At 43.8% G+C, this 19242-nt stretch overlaps 1 protein-coding gene across 8 annotated transcripts in view; it reads right to left on the reverse strand.

Annotated features, from left to right (window-relative positions):
• Nucleotides 1-19242, reverse strand: part of smarca4a (SWI/SNF related BAF chromatin remodeling complex subunit ATPase 4a) — a 94833-nt gene that overhangs the window by 49467 nt on the left and 26124 nt on the right. For all 8 annotated transcript variants that reach the window (XM_080216706.1, XM_080216700.1, XM_080216699.1 and 5 more), the window contains 10 exons: nt 17012-17269; nt 13997-14129; nt 11952-12326; nt 11308-11406; nt 8581-8839; nt 7600-7726; nt 5648-5821; nt 3549-3722; nt 3050-3217; nt 2090-2140 (listed from right to left, as the gene is read on the reverse strand). In XM_080216706.1, coding sequence (XP_080072832.1) covers nt 2090-2140; nt 3050-3217; nt 3549-3722; nt 5648-5821; nt 7600-7726; nt 8581-8839; nt 11308-11406; nt 11952-12326; nt 13997-14129; nt 17012-17233 — 1782 coding nt within the window. In that variant the 5' untranslated portion in view covers nt 17234-17269. The remainder of the gene's footprint in view (nt 1-2089; nt 2141-3049; nt 3218-3548; nt 3723-5647; nt 5822-7599; nt 7727-8580; nt 8840-11307; nt 11407-11951; nt 12327-13996; nt 14130-17011; nt 17270-19242) is intronic.

The raw sequence follows: 19242 nt of genomic DNA on the forward strand, positions 1-19242 counted from the left end.
GGATGTCTCGGCACTCTACACCAGCATCCCCCACGATAAAGGCATTGCTGTAACTACCTTAGCACTCAACACTGACAACCGCCAATCTCCAGATGCAATTCTACAACTCATCCACTTCATCCCGGACCACAATGTCTTCACCTTCAACAACCAGTTCTTCATCCAGATACACGGAACAGCCACAGGGACCAAATTCGCACGTCAATACGTCAACATCTTCATGCACAGGTTCAAACAAGACCTTTTCATCGCACAGGATCTTCAACTGATGCTTTACGCTAGATACTTCAATGACATTTTCTTTCTTTGGACTCACAGCAAACAATCACTGAAATAACAATATGATGACATCAGCAAGCTTCATCACACCATCAGACTCACCATGGACTACTCTCCAGAATCTAGTGCATTCTTGGACACATGCATCTCCATTAAGGACAGTCACCTCAGCACTTCACGGTACCGCAAGCCCACTGGTAACTTCACGAAGCTCCATTCTGCAGTTCCACCCTAAACAAGTTAAAGAAGCGATCCCCTACAGACAAGTCCTCTGTATACACAGGATCTGCTCATATGAGGATGATTGCAACAGACGTGGAAAGTTGCCCTCATAAGAGGATATGGCACTCGGCTCATTGATCGACAGTTCCAACGCACCACAGCGAAAAACCGAACCAAACAACTGTGCAATCTCAAACAAATCATCGTACACAGCAAATTGCCCAGCCTTCAGGAGAACAGTGACCACAACACCACACAACCCTGCCACAGCAACCTCTGCAAGATGTACCTGATCATCAATACGGATCCACCATCTCACGTGAGGACATCATCCACCAGGTACACGGTACATACTCTTGCGACTCGGCCAATGTTGTCTACCTGATACGCTGCAGGAAAGGATGTCCCAAGACATGGTACATTGGCAAGATCATGCAGACACTATGACAACAGACATTGCTCGACAATCATCAGGCAGGAGTGTTCCCTTCCTGTCGGGGAACACTTCAGCAGTCAAGGGTATTTAGCCTCTGATCTTTGGGTAAAGCGTTCTCCAAGGCGACATTCAAGATATACGACAACGCAGAATTGCCGAACAGATAGCCAAATTCCGCACACGAGGATGGCCTTAACCGGGATCTTGGGTTCACGTCACACTACCTGTAACCGCCATGACTTGCCTGGGTTTGCAAAATGTCACTAACTGTCCTGTGCTAACCCTCTCTCCACTCGCATTGTCTGTACCTGTAAAGACTTGATTAATTGTTAAGACTTGCATTTCAACCATTATCTTGTAATTGAGTTGTGTCTATATATGACACCAAAAGAGAAGATGCTGGAGAGTCTCAGCAGGTCTGGCAGCATCTGAGGTGAAAGAGGGGAGCCTATGTTTCGAGTCCAGATGACTCTTTGTCAAAGCTTTGATTGGGGGTTTGTCTGGACACAAAAAGTCAGCTCTTTTCTTTCCTTGCCATTGCTGCCAGACCTGCTGAGATTTTCCCACATTTACTCTTTTGGTTTCAGATTTCAGCATCCACAGTAATTTGCTTTTATCCTGTGTCTATATGCCCTGTTTGTGAACCAATCCTGCGCTCACCTGATGAAGGAGTACTGCTTCGAAAGCTCATGCTACCAAATAAACCTGTTGGACTTTAACCTGGTGTTGTGAGACTTCTTACTGAAAAGTAGGGAAAGTGAGTTTTCATTAACTGGTATTAAACCCTGAGATATGATGACAGGAAGCACTTCATCACTCAACAGTGGTGAAAATCTGGAATTTTTACCCCGAAGAGAAAGGTGTGGCATTTGAAAAATTTCGATTTGTTATTGATAGATGCTTCTTAATCAAAGGTTATGGAACCAAGTTGGGCAGATAGACTGAAGATACAGATCATGATTTGATTGCATAGTCGAACAGACTTGAGGGGCTAAATATCCATCACCTGTCCCAGTGAAAGGATAACTTTTAAAAACTCAGACTCACAGCAAAAAAAAACAAACTGGGTGAATGCCAGTTAGTGCACTGTAGGAATTCTATGATTCTATCAGTATTGCACAATTGTCAAGGGGACAGTCTCCAATCACTTACCTCACCATCCGGACCAACGGCAGAACCCAATCCATCCACATTTTCCTGCTTCTGTAGTGGTGAAAAAAATGTGAAATGAAATAGGAGTGCAATGCCAAAACCAGGATCCCACAGCAGAAACAAATGCCCAAAATCAAACAGCACAGACACCCGGAATATTGCGCAGTACAAACAAACACTGCTGGTCACAGACCTCCAGTTTGAAAAACAACTCTCTACAACTACCCTCTGGCTTCTGTTAAGAAGCCAATTTTGAATCCATTTAGATACCTCATCCTGGATCCTGTGAGATTTAACTTTATGCAACAATCTACTGTGCGGTACCTTGTCAAAGGTCTTGCTAAAGGCCTCAATGGCTCTGTCCCCATCATCAGGGTGAGGATGCCTGTATTTCTGTTAGTGGGGAGCAACTGTAAACCCCACTGGGGAGAGGGGGCCGTTACGCTAGCGGGCCTGGAGAATATCGTTCTGAGTCACCTACCAAATGGAGATTGTAATTTCCATATGATAATCAGCTCTGTACCGATTTATGGTGAGAAGCTGATCATGCTACAAAAAAACGCCTTCGACACTTGCAAACGGCATCCAAGGACACACCCCTGCTATTGTCTCCCAGCCATCAAATTTACATTGCTTGATACCCTGCTGTATGCTGAAAGAATGGAGAATCAACAACTAAACAAAGTGGCCTTGGAATTAACTATTCCAGCTACAATACGTTCATGAGGCTTGAAGGCTTTTAAGTCAAAGTGGCCTGTAACTGGTCCTCGATGAGATAACTTTATGTCCCATCAACATGTGTATTATATTCATGCTGCTTAGTTTACTGGTGCTGGAACTATCATGCCCCAGCAGTAAAGGAATGACAGGCAAAAATTCAGCCTAGGGCCCACACTGACACTAGCCATTGTTTCTCAGCCATGCTGTTGGTGCTCGTTCCAAAACTGGGCTTGCACTAACCTTCTTCTTCTTTTTCTTCTTTTTCTCTTTAGCAGCCTGCGCTGCCTTGTGCTGTCGGACGAGTTCTGTCAGATTGGCCACATATTCATCGGTTTGCTGCAGCAGGTAAGCCAGACGCCGGTCTTTCTTCTGGTCAATCAGCTTTCGATAGCCTTCTTCATCTTCTGCCTGCAGGGAACAGGGAGAAAGATAGTAACAAGATGCCACCGGCAGTCACACAGGGAGCAGGGAGTTGGGAACCATTACGTGTGATATCCCTGCCCCAATCAAATGTGCATATGCTCTCCAGACAAAGCAGACTGGACACAGGGGTAAAATCTCCACCACCTGATTCCTCAGGTGCTCCTATGCAGAATTGGGCTCAAAAGTGATGCCATAGAATTGAATGTTGCACAAGAAGAATGGCCACATGGCCAAGTAATGGAAGGTGTTTCTCCAAACAGGCTGGGCCTTGTAAAGTCAATCAAAGGACAGGGGAATCAAGCTGGAAGTGGCTCACCATTAACCTCCTCATCCTCTCCTTCTCGATGCGCTCGTTCTCCTTCTTCTGCTCGCGCTCAGTGTTGGCATGATACGTGGCCACGGCTTTCGTCAGTTTCTGCATTTTCCCCGAAACTGACCGGTGATACTCCTTGAAGTCCTTTGCGTGCTGCAGGATGCTGTTGAGGTATTCCTGTGAACAAGAACACAGAATGTGGAGTGAGTGGATTGAGGGGGTTTAGAAAAAAGTAACACAAGGCTAAAAGAAAGGCTGAATATTGGCTGAACCTTGCTTTGGTCTCCTTTTAGATTTTGCCTCCCTTGCTTTAAAACTGCCTTGTTGTCAGCTACCCTGATGCTGTATTATGCTCAGGGCACTCCCTGTGATATCATACAATCCCAACAGTGCAGAAGGAGGCTATTTGGCGCATCAAGTCTACACTTACAGTTTGCAGAGGGACATAGATAAGCTGCAGAGCTGGGCCGAGAGGTGGCAAATGGAGTTTAATACTGAGAAGTGTGAGGTGGTTCACTATGGAAAGACTAACAGGAATACAGAATATAGGGCTAATGGAAGGACTCTTAGTAGTGTTGATGAGCAGAGAGATCTCGGTGTACATGTGCATAGCTCCCTCAAAGTTGGCACCCAGGTTGATGAAGTTGTTAAGAAGGCGTACGGTGTGTTAGCTTTTATTGGTAGAGGGACTGAATTTTGGAGCCGTGAGGTCATGTTGCAACTGTACAAAACTCTGGTGCAGCCGCACTTGGAATATTGCGTACAGTTCTGGTCGCCACATTATAAGAAAGATGTGGAGGCATTGGAAAGGGTGCAGAGTAGGTTTACCAGAATGTTGCCTGGTATGGTGGGAAGATCTTATGAGGAAAGGCTGAGGGACTTGAGGTTGTTTTCATTAGAAAGAAGAAGGTTACAAGGTGACCTAATTGAAGCATACAAGATGATCAGAGGGTTAGATAGGATGGACAGTGAGAGTCTTTTTCCTCGGATGGTGATGGCTAACATGAGGGGACGTAGCTATAAACTAAGGGGTGGTAATTATAGGACGGATGTCAGAGGTAGGTTCTTTACTCAGAGGGTAGTAAGGGCGTGGAATGCCCTGCTTGCAGCAGTTGTGGACTTGCCAACTTTAAGGGCGTTCAAATGGTCAGTGGATAGGCATATGGATAACATTGGAATAGTTTAGGTTAGAGAGTCATTAGATTGGTTCCACTGGTCGGCGCAACATCAAGGGCCGAAGGGCCTGTACTGCGCTGTAATGTTCTATGTCCTAACTCTTTGACAGATCATTTTACCTGGGCCCTATCCCCATAAAGCCACATATTTACCTCACTAATCCCCTAAACTACACATCTTGGGACCATAAGGGGTAATTTAGCATGGCCAATCCACCTAACCTGTAGATTTTTGAGTATGCAAGGAAACTGGAGCACCTGGAGGCAACCCATGCAGACACAAGGAGAAAGTGTTAACTCTACACAGTCACCCAAGGCTGGAATTGAATCTGGGTCCCTGGCACTGTGAGGCAGCAGTGCTAACCACTGTGTCACTGTGCTGCTCCAGACAATACCAGAATTAGAGGCCAGATGATATCTGAACAATTTCTGTTTGAGATCCATGAGAAAATCTCCTGCAGGTAAACAAAAGAGGGTCCCATTTACATCTTTAATTTACAGTGGCAATCAGATCTCCCTGGGGTTCTGTCCCATTTGTTCTCTGAGGTCCTCAGTCCCCGGTCCCCAGCGGCACCTGAACTGCCATTTGAGTTTTACCACTGGAACCTCCTCCAGCCATCCAACTTTGAGTTCTCTGAACTCCTCCAATTCTGTTTCCTTCCACATTCCTGCCATTGACGGCCATGCTTTCAGCTACCAAGACTCTCCAGAAATTCTCTTCTTCACCTCTCTGTTTCTCTACGAAGCTCTTTAAAAACTATGTCTTTGACCAAACTTTTGGTCTCTTGTCCTAGTTTTTTATATTTGGTTCAGTGTCAACTTTTGTTTATTGGCGCTCGTGCAAAGTGCCTTGGAACAGTAAATTACTTTGAAGTTGCTATGTAAATGCAAGTTGTTCTTGTTGATGATGGTGCATCTGTGATATACCTGATGTTTCTGTCTGCGCTTGCGTTCTTGCTCAATCTTCTGCTGCTTCTCAAGTTTCTCAGTAATGCGTGCCTCACGGAGTGACTGTCGCTTGCTGCGTTTGTAAGCCTTTGCATTTAGTGCTGTCTCGAGGGCTGTGTCCCTCCTCATACACACCACCACTTCCTGACGGAGCTGAGGACAAAACAGAGGGGTCAGTTTATCGCAGGCAGTCTGACAGGGAACATCATCCAGCATCGCACCAGACTGACAACTAGAAATATTCTAAGAATGTTTTAAAACAGTCGACAGATGAAGACACTGCCAAGAGCTGACAGGCAAAGGCAGTTTCCACTGCCTCAATGGCTTGTAAGTAAAGGCATTGGCCACTGTTCCAAAGCCACTGCTTATAAGTCTAACATGTCAAGTGTACACTCTCCAGTATGAGTTCACCTTTTATCAAGATTGCATATAGCTGCAGTATGCAATAAGTACCTGTGGGTAGTGCTGCTGGGAATAGGATCAACCACAAGCTCAGTGTTGTCACCTGTTGTAACATGGAGGTATTACAGTTGCCTGCAACCTATGTCGTGAATGAATTCATATGGAATTGTTGCAGATCTGCCATAATTTAAAATTTTGAGATACAAGTATACATGAAAGAGGCTGACAATATTATCTAAGTCCTTTCCACTGATACAGTGACCCAATGTAAAAGTCTCCTTGGTTGCAACCTCAGAGTATAACCAGAGCGTCCAACCAGCCAATTACAATATGTCCCTAACACTTGTTGTGGGAGAGAGTCATGGAATGCATGAGGCTAATTTTTCATACTAGATTGGAGCACTCCAAAAGAAATCAGAGATACATGGTAAATTCCATTGAGAATTGAGGGTAAATTCCCAACCTTTTGAAGATAAAAAAGGTCAGACCCAGTTTTCTGTAAGGATCTAAGCAATGAGCTGAACTTATCGGGCAAGATTTTATAGCCTCACTTGTCCTGAAACCATAAAATCCCACCCAAGGTAAACCCAAATTCCATTGTCCACCCCTTGCCTGTTCTGATTCCATGGTGGGCAGGGCGGTAAAATTCTGGTCTTGTGTCTGGCATCTTATTGATATCACCATTTAGGGAAACAAAAACTCAAAACATTCCAAAAGCAGTTCTATAGCATCTTTAAAAAAAATTCATAGGACAGCACTACAGGTCAGCCTTTGTTGCCCATCCCTAATTGCCTTTGAGAAGATGGTGGTAAGCTGCCTTCTTGAATTACTGCAGTCTATCTGGTGGCAGCTTTTATGACCTCAATGTCCCACAGTGTTTTACAGCCAATTAATAACTTTTTGATATGTAATTAGTGCTGTAATTTAGAAAATGCAGCAGCCAATTTGCACAAAGCAAAAGCTCCTACAAACAGTAATGTGATAATGGGCAAATAATAAAGAAATTATGTGTGGGCATTGCTGGCTAGGCCAGCATTTGTTGCTCATCATTAATTGCCCTTCAACAGAGTGGCTTGCTAGGCAGTTATGGATCAACCACATTGCTGTGGGTCTGAAGTCACTTGTAGATCAGACCAGGTAAGGATGGCATGTTTCCTTCCCTAAAGGACATTAGTGAATCAGATGGATTTTTATGACATGGTCATCATTAGGCTTGTAATTCCAGATTGTTATTGAATTCAAATTTCACCATCTGCCTTGGTAGGATTCAAACCCGAGTGCCCAGAGCACTACCTGGATTACTAATCCAAGGACAATACCATACGCCTCTCCCAGTGTTTGTTGATATGGCAGTGCTGTCAGAAATGTTTGTGTCTGGGAGGGAACACAGTGGAAAACTGATAGCGTTGCTTCTAAATGGCACTCACATAAGGGATTTCATAATTGCAATATTTGTACCCAGTGAGGCCATTGTAATGGTGCAAAAAGGGATGCAAAGGAAAATAAAACATTCTTGACCTGATACCAACCTGCCTTTGAAAATTAAGAAGCCGCAGAGCTTTGAGTTCAATGGTTGCTTTGGTGCGAAGGTCTCCAGCGAGTGAGCCAGGGAGGTTCTCCAGCTCTTGGATCCGATGGGAAATGCGAGCTTGCAGCCTGCCAACAAAACCAAACATCAGCCGCACAATTCTGGACCTGGAATGTTATAGCTAAAGAACCTAGGAGCATCTTGAGAGTTAGAAACTCATGAATACTTCACAGGTGTAAAGCATAGAACCGGTTATAGTGTTCCTGACATGCAATTGTAATTCTACTTTTTTGAAAGAGAACTTTAATGAAAGAGAACAATATGCATGGCAGAGCTTTTTCATCTGCTTTATTATAGAATAGAGAACAGAGATAGTTTCTCCTCAGGACTGTTGGACTTGTAAAGTGCATTCAATAACTTACTGCAGATCATACTTCTGCCACTGCAGAAAGCATTTGAAATTTTGATGGCTCAAAGACAAACCCTAGTTGACGTACTCAACACAACAAGAACAACTTACATTTGCATTGTGCCTTTCACGTAGTAAAATGTTGCAGAGTGCTTCATACAAGCATTAACAAACAAAATTTGACACTGAGCCACATGAAGGCAGGCAACCAAGAGTGCAGTCAAAGAGAAATGTTTTAAGGATCTCAAAAGGAAAGAGAAAAACAGAGATGCAGAGAGGTTAATGGAGGGAATTCCGAAGCTTAGGACCTAGGCAACTGAAGGCATGGGTACCAATGTGGAGTGATTCAAATCATGGGTGCTCAGGAGGCTAGAACTAGATGGGTGATAGAGTTATAAGGCTGGAGGGAATTAAAGGGATAGAGAGGGGTAAGGCCATGGAGAGATTTGTGAACAAAGATGAGAGTTGCAAAACATAGCGCTGGAAAACATTTAAATCCCTGAATTAAAGGCCAGGACTAGAGTAGCCTATAAACATACATTCCATCCTGAAAAATCGTCAAACTCTCCTTACCGGTACTCACGTTCCTGGAGAAGCTCAACTGGGTCCAGCCCCCGTGGTTTCTGAATGGGGGTAATCCTATTCTGTTTCTGATGGTGCTGCACCATAGGGGCAGGCTGAGCTGGCTGGCCTGGTGACTGAGTCTGAGGAGGCATCACTGGGGAGGCAGCAGGGGGCACAGCTGGCGGTGCTGGGGAAGGTCGACCAGTAGGCTGAGGGGGTGCCAGTTTCTGTGGAGCGCTGGTTGGAGCGGTGGCATTGGCCATTGGACCTAAAACAGAGAAAGGTTGTGAGGATTACAGGAAAGCATTAACCATGTTACCCACTACTGCCAGATCACCTGAGGCTGATTGGCACTTGCTAGGAGATGGGTTTCCCGTAGACCTGATCCGCTTCTAATCTGCTCAGTTTGGTCTGAATTCAAAGTTTGTGAGTTCAAACCACATGCATTCTTACAGCACCTTTCACCACCACAGGATGTTCTAAAATGCTTTTCAGCTGATTGAGTACTTTTGCAGTGTGGTCTCTGTTTTAATGTAGAACACGGGCAGCTATTTTTCGCACAGCATGTTCCCACAGTGATACAATAAAGACCAGTTAAAAAGTTAAATTATATTGATTGCAGGATAAACATTATACATGAGAAAAAGCGTCTGCTTTTCCTCACGTGGTGCCATGAAATCTTTATTGCCCATCTGAGAGGGCAAATAGGGCTTCAGTTTAACACCTCAATATCTGAAAGAAGGCATCTCTGACAGTGAAGCACTCCCACAAGTTCTGGGCTCAGTATCAGGTCGAACTGCATGTTCAAGTCTCTTGGGTGGGGTTGAACCCACAACAGCAAGAGTCAGGAAAGACACATTCACGGAGCTTAAAAACCCAGTAGTGTTCTGAGAAAGTACTGAGTTATCAGAAGAACCAACCCATGGGCAAGCCTTCATCATAATAAGAAAGTTAATGTGAACTTTTAAAAAATATCTGTGCCCACAAAGACAGATGACAGCACATTCTTCATTGACACAAAAGAAACATCTGTTCCATGGCAAAGGAAAATTGCCATCACTGTGGGGAGGCAATCCAGTTGTGCACTGCCTGTTATTTAGGTGGATATTAGTTTCCGAAGCCCTAGCAAGAGAATTTTTCCTAACCAACAGTCCTCCCTCAACTAATGCTGCCAAAATAGATTAACCAATCCTTTCAGTTTCTGAGATCTTCCTGTGAGCAGAACTGCTGTCGTTTTTGTCTACAGACAAGAGCTTCTGGGATGAAATGTAATTCACTGAATGTGAAGTTGTTCTGGAATGTTATTGTGCAAGTGCTGAAAGGGCGCTACATAAAAGTACGGCTTTCATTCACTTTTCAAAAGGATGTAGCATTGTCATTCTGAGGTGCTGTCAGATATAAAGTCTAGTTATCGCCACACTTACACTTGATTGACATTTTAAGACCATCGTCCTCAATAAAAGGAAGCAATTGAACCCACAAATTGCTCTTTCTGTCAATACCAAGATCATTAAGAAACACTTCTTAGTTCAAAATGTCATGTGACTCCCTAGTTTGTGTTTTGAGGTTAGCACTAAAAACCACAAAACAGCACATCAGGACCTTCTTCTGACTCCAAAATATCAGGGCCGGGATTCTCCCAAAAAATTCCGTATGATAATCGGCCCTGCGCTGATTTCTGGCGTGGAGCTGATGACAATGAAAAACTTACCTTGGGAGACGTGTGGAAGCCACGGCCCCCAATCGTGCATCCCGTGAAACAGCCGCTGCTTATGTCTCCCGGCCTGTTGCGTTACTCAAGCAGTGCAGTGGGCTGGGAGAATTGTCGTCTAGCTCTTTGGAAATTGTATCAGCTTATTTTTCCCTTATAATATTTCAAGAGGCATATGTGGATGTCTCTTGACCTTTAACAAATATACGCCCCAGCCCAGGTCCTTTTTATTTCAACCTTTCTGGTCAATTATAAAGCAACGCTACTCTTGGTCAGAGCTTACATAGGAACAAGGGGAGGTCATTCAGTCCCTTAACTCTGCTCCATCATTCAGTTAGATCCTGGCTCATCCGCTCCTTAACAATGTTTGCCCACTATATCTCTTGATAACATTAATCCAACAACAATCTGTTGATCTCAGACTTAAAAGCTCCAGCTTTCCCCCAGCATTCACAAACCATTTGGTTTCTATCATCTTTAGCATGGGAGAAGTGTTTTCTGATTTCTGTCCTGAAAGACCTAAACTCTAATTTTAAGACTGTGTGTCTTTGTTCCTAATTTCTCCACCAGATAAAGTCATTTCTGCATATCACCTCCATCGAATCCTTTTAACATTTTAAACTCCTCGATTGGATCACCCCTCAATCAGCTTCAGGCAAGTGAATACAAGCTAAGTTCATACAACCTGCCCTCATAATTCAACCCTTTCAAAGCACTCCTTTGAAATGTCCACTTTTATTCTTCCAAAAGCTTACCGTTTTACATTTCCTTCCACCTCACTACAGTGAAGTCAAACTTATTGCACCTTATCCAACTCATTCCTTTGTGGGACCTGAGGAGTAGTAGAAATCCTCATGGTTCCCCAGTCTTGCCTTTCACCATCTTTTTAGAGCACAAGTTCAGGGTCAGTCTATGGCTATTTCCTGTTCTACTCATCTTCATTTTGCCCTCAGCACCCTCGTGCATTATGAGCCTTGGCCATTCAACAGGATTTCTTGATAATTCTAAAAACCAAAAAAGTTTACCTTCTGGCCAGGGTTTTGAGGGGCCACCAGGAGGCTGGCACTGCATTCCCTGATTGACTCCAGCAGACCCTGGAGGCATCATGTTGGATCCTCCCATGCCTGTAAAATAGGGGTGAGGGGAAACAGAAAGTGAGATGGATACACTGGCACAGGTAGGAATGGTTTTAGAATCGGAAAAAATGACAAACAATGGGAAGCTTGTGTATATCAATACATTGGCAGGTCCTACATATGGCTTTTTCCCTGCACAAGACATTTGCGTTTACTGGTCCCTCTCAGGCTGCACATCTTCCTAAGATTGGAGCAGGAGGAGCACGTAGAGGAGAGGGAGGTGCCAGCTAGTCCCATGCTACCACAAGGACACAAAGCAGGTCAACCAATGATGATTCTCTCTCTAATTCTTACCTCCCTTCAATCCAGAAGAGGAGAACCTAGGACCTCCTCAGTTTCATCTGCACAAATGAGAACTGCACATTTGAAAATAAACTCAGAGAAAATACCACAGTGCGGTTAAGAGAGAAGCGCAATTGTTTTTTGTGAAGTTGCTGGTGTGTGTGAATCATGCTGGACCTTGGCTCAGTTGCCAATGCTAACAATTAATGTTAATGTTAAAGGTATGACAAAGTAAGTGAAGATGTAGATACCAAGCGGTCTGTTGTAGTTTCCAGGTGCTGGGCCTGGAGTTGGTCCAGTTCCAGGGGTGGAGGGTGGAGGTAGTGACGACATCTGCTGCTGCATTCCAGGTGGTGGTCTCTTCCCTTGGACAGCCAGCTGTAGGTGGTCCGGGATGGGCTGGCCTCTTGCCAGCATCTTGTATGCCATGATCTGCGCTCGCAACTGATGCAGCTGCCCCTGGTTGAAAGGAGAGGGCCCTCGGTTCTGTTGACCCAGGGTCTGGGGGTCCCCGCCATCCATAGGAACGCCACCTGGTCCAGAAGACATAGGGGGTCCTGAGGTAGGACCATTAGCAGGTACTGGACTTGGGGCGTGCTCAGCACCTCCAAGGGGAGAAGGGTAACCTGTAATTGAAAGGTTGTTACAGGTTAACCTTTGTCTTTCTGCTAACTAAACAACAATAACTTGCATTTATATAGAGCTCTTATGTGATAAAACAGACAAACACATTAATTGTAATGACTAAGGTTATGTACATACAGGTTGATTGGATGGATACTTGGGCACATATAAAGAGACACTTACTGTTGCATGGGTTGAGAGGAGTCAGGAGATATATACCTGCATTACAAACAGAAAATGCTGGATAATCTCAGCAGGTCTGACAGCATCTGTGGGGAGAGAATAGAGCCAAGTCTAGATGACCCTTCTTCTCTCTGACAACTGGCCAACTAGACTCGAAACACTGGCTCTATTCTCTGCCCACAGATACTGTCAGATCTGCTGAGATTTTCTAGCATTTTCAGATTCCAGCATCTGTAGAATTTTGCTTTTATACACCTGTAATGTTTCATTCTGTGAATAAATACATTCTAAGTAAAAACTGGCTCTGCTTTCAGCTTTCACCAGCTAGCTAACAGGAGTATAACACAAGATGCTTCACAGGAGTATTACCAAACAAAATTAGGTAACAAGCCAAAAGAGGAGACCTTAGGGCTGATGACCAAAAGCATCTTAAAGGAACAGGCAGAAGTAAAGGGACAGAAAGGTTTACGGAGAGGATTCCAGAGCTTAAAGCCCAGGCAGCTTGGATGAATGCAGAGATCTCAGAAAGTTATTTATTTGTAAAATCCCTACAGTACAGAAGGCCCATTGAATCTGCAACGACCCTCTGAAGGCACACCCCCCCCGTCCAATCCCGTAACCCCGTGTTTTGATCATGGCCAATCTACCTAAGCTACACATTTTTGGACATTAAGAGACAATTTACTACGGCCAATCCACCTAACCTGCACATCTGGACAATGGGAAGAAACCAGAGCACCCACAGATCACTACACAGTCATGGGGAGGAAGTGCAAACTCCACATGGACAATAATCCAAGGCTTGAACTGAACCTGAATCCCTGGCATCGTGAGGCAACATTGCTAACTGCTGTGCCACCACGCCACCCTTGTAGGCAATGTTCCCTTCTGTTATATATTTTGAAAGGTTGCAGACTGCTTTAAGAACTGATCACAATTTAATGATGATGTCATTAGGGTGTGTGCTGCAGGCGGCTATTTTATTTTCAGTTTTGTACTTGATGTAATGCAAAGAACAGCTCTTCAATAATTCAATGTATTTGTTTGAATCTATGTGTGCAAACCATGTCTTTTTTCTTTCCATTAAAACCCACAACCCCTAACATAATTAGGGCATTACATTTTCAAGCTGAGCAGTTGGTCAGATGTGCAACAATTCTGAAGGTGCTGCTCAAACTGCAAGCACAATTGTGAGGGGGAATCATGGTGCAAGAATGGGATGGTGCAGGCAGCAGAATTCCCTGCACAGGAAAGAAGTTAAATCAGACGGATGAAACATCCATTTAGGCTGAAATTCCTTGACTCCAAGCAGAGGTAATTGAGATTTGCTGCTAGAGGCCTGTGTCTGGTCAATTGTCTATTTGTTTTTAAGTGGGTCAGTGTGTTGAGACCAAAGACAAAGGTGTGAAAATAATATCAGTTTGCAATCTAAGTGTTCTTTTTATTAAAAACAAAATAAAAAGCTTTGCATTGAAGCAAAGCCTGTTACCTTGCGAATGCTGGTCCATGGGGCTGGGCGGGGGTCCCATGCCACTGTGTCCGCCTGGCCTCATACCAATAGATTTCATCTGACCATAACGTGGGTCATCAGGCATCACCTTTTCATGCATCGATTCCATTGCCTGCAAAGAGAAAAGATGTTGGAGGCAGCATTCTCCTTCAGCTGGCAGAGGACTGCAATTACTGTACACAGCCTGTACACTCTGTGAATGTACAATCCATTAATGTCTTCTGGCATTCTATGGACAAGACTCTCAGGGAAACAGATGCAATGGGACGGGGAGGGGGGGTAGGTGGTGGGTGGGATTTAGCTGTGATTAACCCAGCAGCCTGAGTACTGAGCTGTAGCAGGTGCCTTGAAGGTCTCTGGATTACAGATGGCTGGTAAGAACTGCACAGTACATGCACATGATGGGACAGCTAACACGAGGGGAGCTTCTGAAATCAGGAGATAAGGTGTAACTGACAGGTTTCCAATGGAGCCAGCTCCTCAGCAGCCTGCCACTGCTGATTACCACAAAGAATCCTGCTCACTGCACATGGATTCGAAGAGGGTTCAGCAGAAATGTCAAAGCCAGCCTTTCAAACACCACTGACACTGAGTTACAGAATGCTAAGGAACAGAATGCAGTCAGAACTTAACTGTTTAATGCCAGAAAAGCAGACAGAAAACAAGGGACTGATATTGCAAGCCACAAAACAAAGAGTGGTACAGTGGGGAGGTATGGTAACCGATACAGTTACATGCACTGTATCAGAGTGCTATACAGAAGAGTGCGGTATGTTATGGTGTTAACCAGGATGTTGCCTGGTCTGGAGGGTATTAGCTATGAGGAGAGGTTTAATAAACTTGGTTTGTTCTCACTGGAACGACAGAGATTGAGGGGTGACCTGATAGAGGTCTACAAGATTGAGAGTGGCATGGACAGAGTGGTTAGTCAGATGCTTTTTCCAAGGGTAGAAAAGATAGGTATAAGGTGCGTGGGGAAAAGTTTAGAGGAGGAGTGCGAGGCAAGATTTTTAAAAAGACGATGGTGAATGTCTGGAATGCGCTGCCCAGAGAAGTGGTATGAGCAGGTACCATTGCTGCATTTAAGGGTCAACTAGAGGAACACATGAATAGGATAGGAATGAAAGAGTACGGACTCCGTAAATGCATACAGTTTTAGTTTAGGCAGGCATCATGGTTGGCGCAGGCTTGGAGGACTGCAGGGCCTGTTCTGTGCAGCACTGTTCTGTGTTCTTTAGGTGTGGTGTATCAGTGTGCTGCAGGAGAGTCACAAAGACTTGAAATATTAATTCTGTTTCTCCTTTCACAGATGCTGCCAGACCTACTGAGTCTTTCCAGAATTTTCTGTTTTTATTTCAGATTTCCAGGATTTTGCTTTTTTATTGTTGCTATTGAAAGGAAACTGACAGAAATCAGGGTGCTATTTCTAGGGGTGTCACACATCAGCATGCCACACAGAGTATAGTATGGTAGTTCAGGGTATTATTCAGAGGGAACTGATGCTTACGTAGACACAGCATTTGTATTCTTTTATTTATTTAGTGAATACAAATTCCTGAAACCAAGTAGTAGCCTCCTTATTCTCTAGTGATTAGTCTGCCACTTAGTCTGCAGAGGGGACACTCCTCAGTAATGCGCAGCATTGCTTATGTCTCTCCACTTGTGCGTAAGCGGTTTGTACCTAGGCCCCAGCAGTTGTGGTTGGCCGTACAAGGCTCCTGTATACAAGGACGTGACTCAACAAAGTTGTGGCAGGTAGGGATATTTGTCTGAGGGTTGTGGCTAAAGGAAAGTGTAGGCATCTTATGAGGTGAGGCGTTGTATTATACACTGTAGGGGTTTTGGGTCAGAAGCCATACAGCAGAGAAAAGTGATAATTGAAATAGTGTTAAGTGCAAGAAATGTAATAAGGGGTTTAACATGTTACACTATTGTGCTCTATGTAGCTGATAACAGATAGTTCTATCGAATCTAACCGACGTTCTATAGAATATTGATAACAATTTCAAGTAATACAAAATTCATAAAATTTTACTATACAGAAGGCCATTCAACCTATCATACCTGTGTCAGCACTGTGAAAGAACTATCCAATTAGTTCCACTTCCCTGTTCTTCCCCATAATAGTTAAATCGGAATATGTTTCTGCCACTCTTTCTGGCAGTGCATTCCGCATTACAGTTCACTGCTTTAGAAAGAAATCTCCTCTTCTCCCCTCTCTGTGATATTCAGCAAGGTTTGACTGGGGTATTACTGTTTATACCTGAGCAACAGTCAGCAGAGATCAGGTCAATTATAATCGTTTTAAAAAGCTCTTCCCTTCAACCTCAGAATTAGCAAAACTCACTTTGTTGGGCTATCAGGGATGTTTTCCCACTGAGAAATTCTATGAATGGATTAGGAGTACAGAGCAGAGTAATCAACACACCTAAAAGACTAGAGGAAGATTGGAGGTTATGCAAAACACCGTGGTTGGGTTTAGTCAGCCTTGGCTTTTTTAAAGCTTATAGACTGTGACAGAAAACCTGGTGGAGGTGAGGCATTCCAGAGAATGGCCTTCTGGAGAGGTTGCAATTGATAAAGTCTTGATTTCAACACGGGTAGGATTCAGGGAGGAAAATCCAGGGAGTGTATTTGCAACATAGGGGAATGAGGAGAGAAAACTGAGAATGTAATGGCCATTAACTATATCAATAAGGGAGAGGGTCAGGATTTCACACAAAAGGAAGCATTTGTTGGGCTATGAGTAAACAGCAGGTGACTGCATAGCTTTCAGTGAACTGGCCTGGCATGAGGGGTCGAATGGCCTCCTGCACTTTATGATGGTACAAACATCTGAACAGGAATACTGGAACTCGTTTACCAAGCCAAACAAATCATCAGTCTAGCCCCATCAAGTGATTTTCTCTTTGCTTCTAAACATATTTGAAAAGATTATTATAATACAGTTCCATCACAAGCGTAAAGATTTTCACAGAATCTTTACCACATTACCTTATGAAGTTGATGTATGCTTTCTGCAGGGTAACCTCCAGGTCCTTGTGGAGTCATGGAATGGCCAGCAGATGGGGGACCTGGGCTTGGTCCCATCATACTGTGTGCAGAACCAGGGGAGGGACCAGGACTGGGGCCTAGCATCGATCCAGGAGAAGGTCCAGGTCCTGGAGAGGGGCCCGGGCGAGGAGTGCCTCCCATTGGAGGATCCGGAGTTGACATCTTTCAGCAGCACTCTTTGATAATTGGTCGTCCACCCTTCAATAAAAAGATACATGTTACCTGATGACATCCCTGCATGTCATTCCTTGGTTCGAGTGTCTGAATGCTTGAGCTGAGGACTCCGAATTCTCAAGGGGAGTTCTCAGTGTAATAACCAATATTGGAGTAGAGAGGTGACAAAGAGACTAATAAAGATGTTTTAAATCATGAAGAGCTTAGATAGAATAAGTAAAAATTAAAACAGATTTAAAGTGATTGGCAAAAGAACATGAAGCAACATGAGACAAAACACTTTGAGGAACAAGTGATTAGCATTTGGAATGTACTGCTTGATAGGGTGATAGATGAAGGGAAGTGCTGCAATTGTAGTTTTCAAAATAAAATTGGATTAATTCTTGCAGAAAAGAAATTGCAGGGATATAGGAAGAAAGGGATTAGGATTAAATGGGTTGCTCTCTAAAAGGGCCAGTACAAGCCTTGATGGGCTGAATGGCTCCTTCCCTGCTGCATTATTCAACAGACCAACACCAGTAAAAACAGATGACCTAGGACACTGCTGTTTGGGAGAGTTTACTGTGACTGTCAAATTTCCTGTGTTCCAACTGTGACTACAGCTCAGAAGTACTTATTTTAAAATTCTTTCATGGAATGTAAGCATTGTTGCACATCCCTAATTGTCTTTGAGGAGCAAGTGGTTAGGCCATTTTAAGTCATCCACAGTGTGTGGGTCTGGAGTTATATGCACACCAGATCAGGTAAGGGCAGTAGATTTTTTTTTCCCTGAAGGATATTATAAGAGTTTTTACAACAATCCACCTGTTAAAATGGTCACCATTACCAAAACTAGCAGATTTATTAATCAACTGAATTTTAAATTTCACCAATTGCAATGGTGGGATTTGAACCCATGTATCCAAAGAATTAGTCTGGGCATCTGGATGACTGGACAAGCAACACTATTACCACCATGCTACAATATCATTGGCTATAAAGTGCTATGAGACATTGTGAGGTTTTGAAAGGTCTTTTTAGGTTTTATTTAGGTCTGTTTTGTTAGTGGTCAGTTGATCATTGCCTATCATTTGCCATCTGCTACTCTTGTATGAAGCTCGACACCACAGTCTAATTAACAGGGTCTCAATTGCCCCTTAAAGGCTGGATGTACTGACAGGCACAGAATAGATAACAAATGGCATTCCAGCATGTGGGAAAAAATTGGAAGATAAAAATTGCAGTCATATGACATTTTATATCCTTTGACATTTTATCCTTTTGCCATTTTTGGTTTATTTATGAAGCACCTCAAATTGAATAGTTACTCTTTGTCAACTTGCATGAAGAATGACCAATTAGATAAGTAACCAACAATAACCGTGCAACTGCCTACTGACTCCGTCTACACCTCCCGCTGCCTTGGGAAAGAAGCCAGCATAATCAACGACCCCATGCACCCTGAACATACTCTCTTCCACCTTCTTCCACCAGGAAAAAGATACAAAAGTCAGATCACATACCAACCGACTCAAGAACAGCTTCTTCCCTACTGCCATCAGACTTTTGAATGGACTTACCGTATATTAAGCTGATCTTTCTCTACAACTTATCTTAACTGCGACACTATATTCTGCACCCTCTCCTTTCCTTCTCTCCTACGTACTCTATGAATGGTATGTTTTGTCTGTATAGTGCGCAAGGAACAATACTTTTCACTGTATCCCAGTATATGTGACAATAATAAATCAAGTCAATCCATACAGCAATTGGACCCATGACAGTAGTGGGATTACACATGAGTGAAAGCTCACCAGTTTCACACAGCCTGCAGCAACAAATTTACATTCACAGAGCGCTTTTAAATAGCACAGTGTCACAGTAACATAATCGAACAAATATTGGTGCCTTCAAGAGGAACTAGGTCAAGAGAGCAATGGGCTAGGGGGAAGGGGAGCATAAAAGGTTTCAAATGGTCAAATGTGATAGGAATCATCTGCATTTCAGGAGTGTCATCA

Source organism: Carcharhinus amblyrhynchos, chromosome 33, assembly GCF_965287045.1.
Source record: "Carcharhinus amblyrhynchos chromosome 33, sCarAmb.v2.hapA, whole genome shotgun sequence".
NCBI classification, from domain to species: domain Eukaryota; kingdom Metazoa; phylum Chordata; class Chondrichthyes; order Carcharhiniformes; family Carcharhinidae; genus Carcharhinus; species Carcharhinus amblyrhynchos.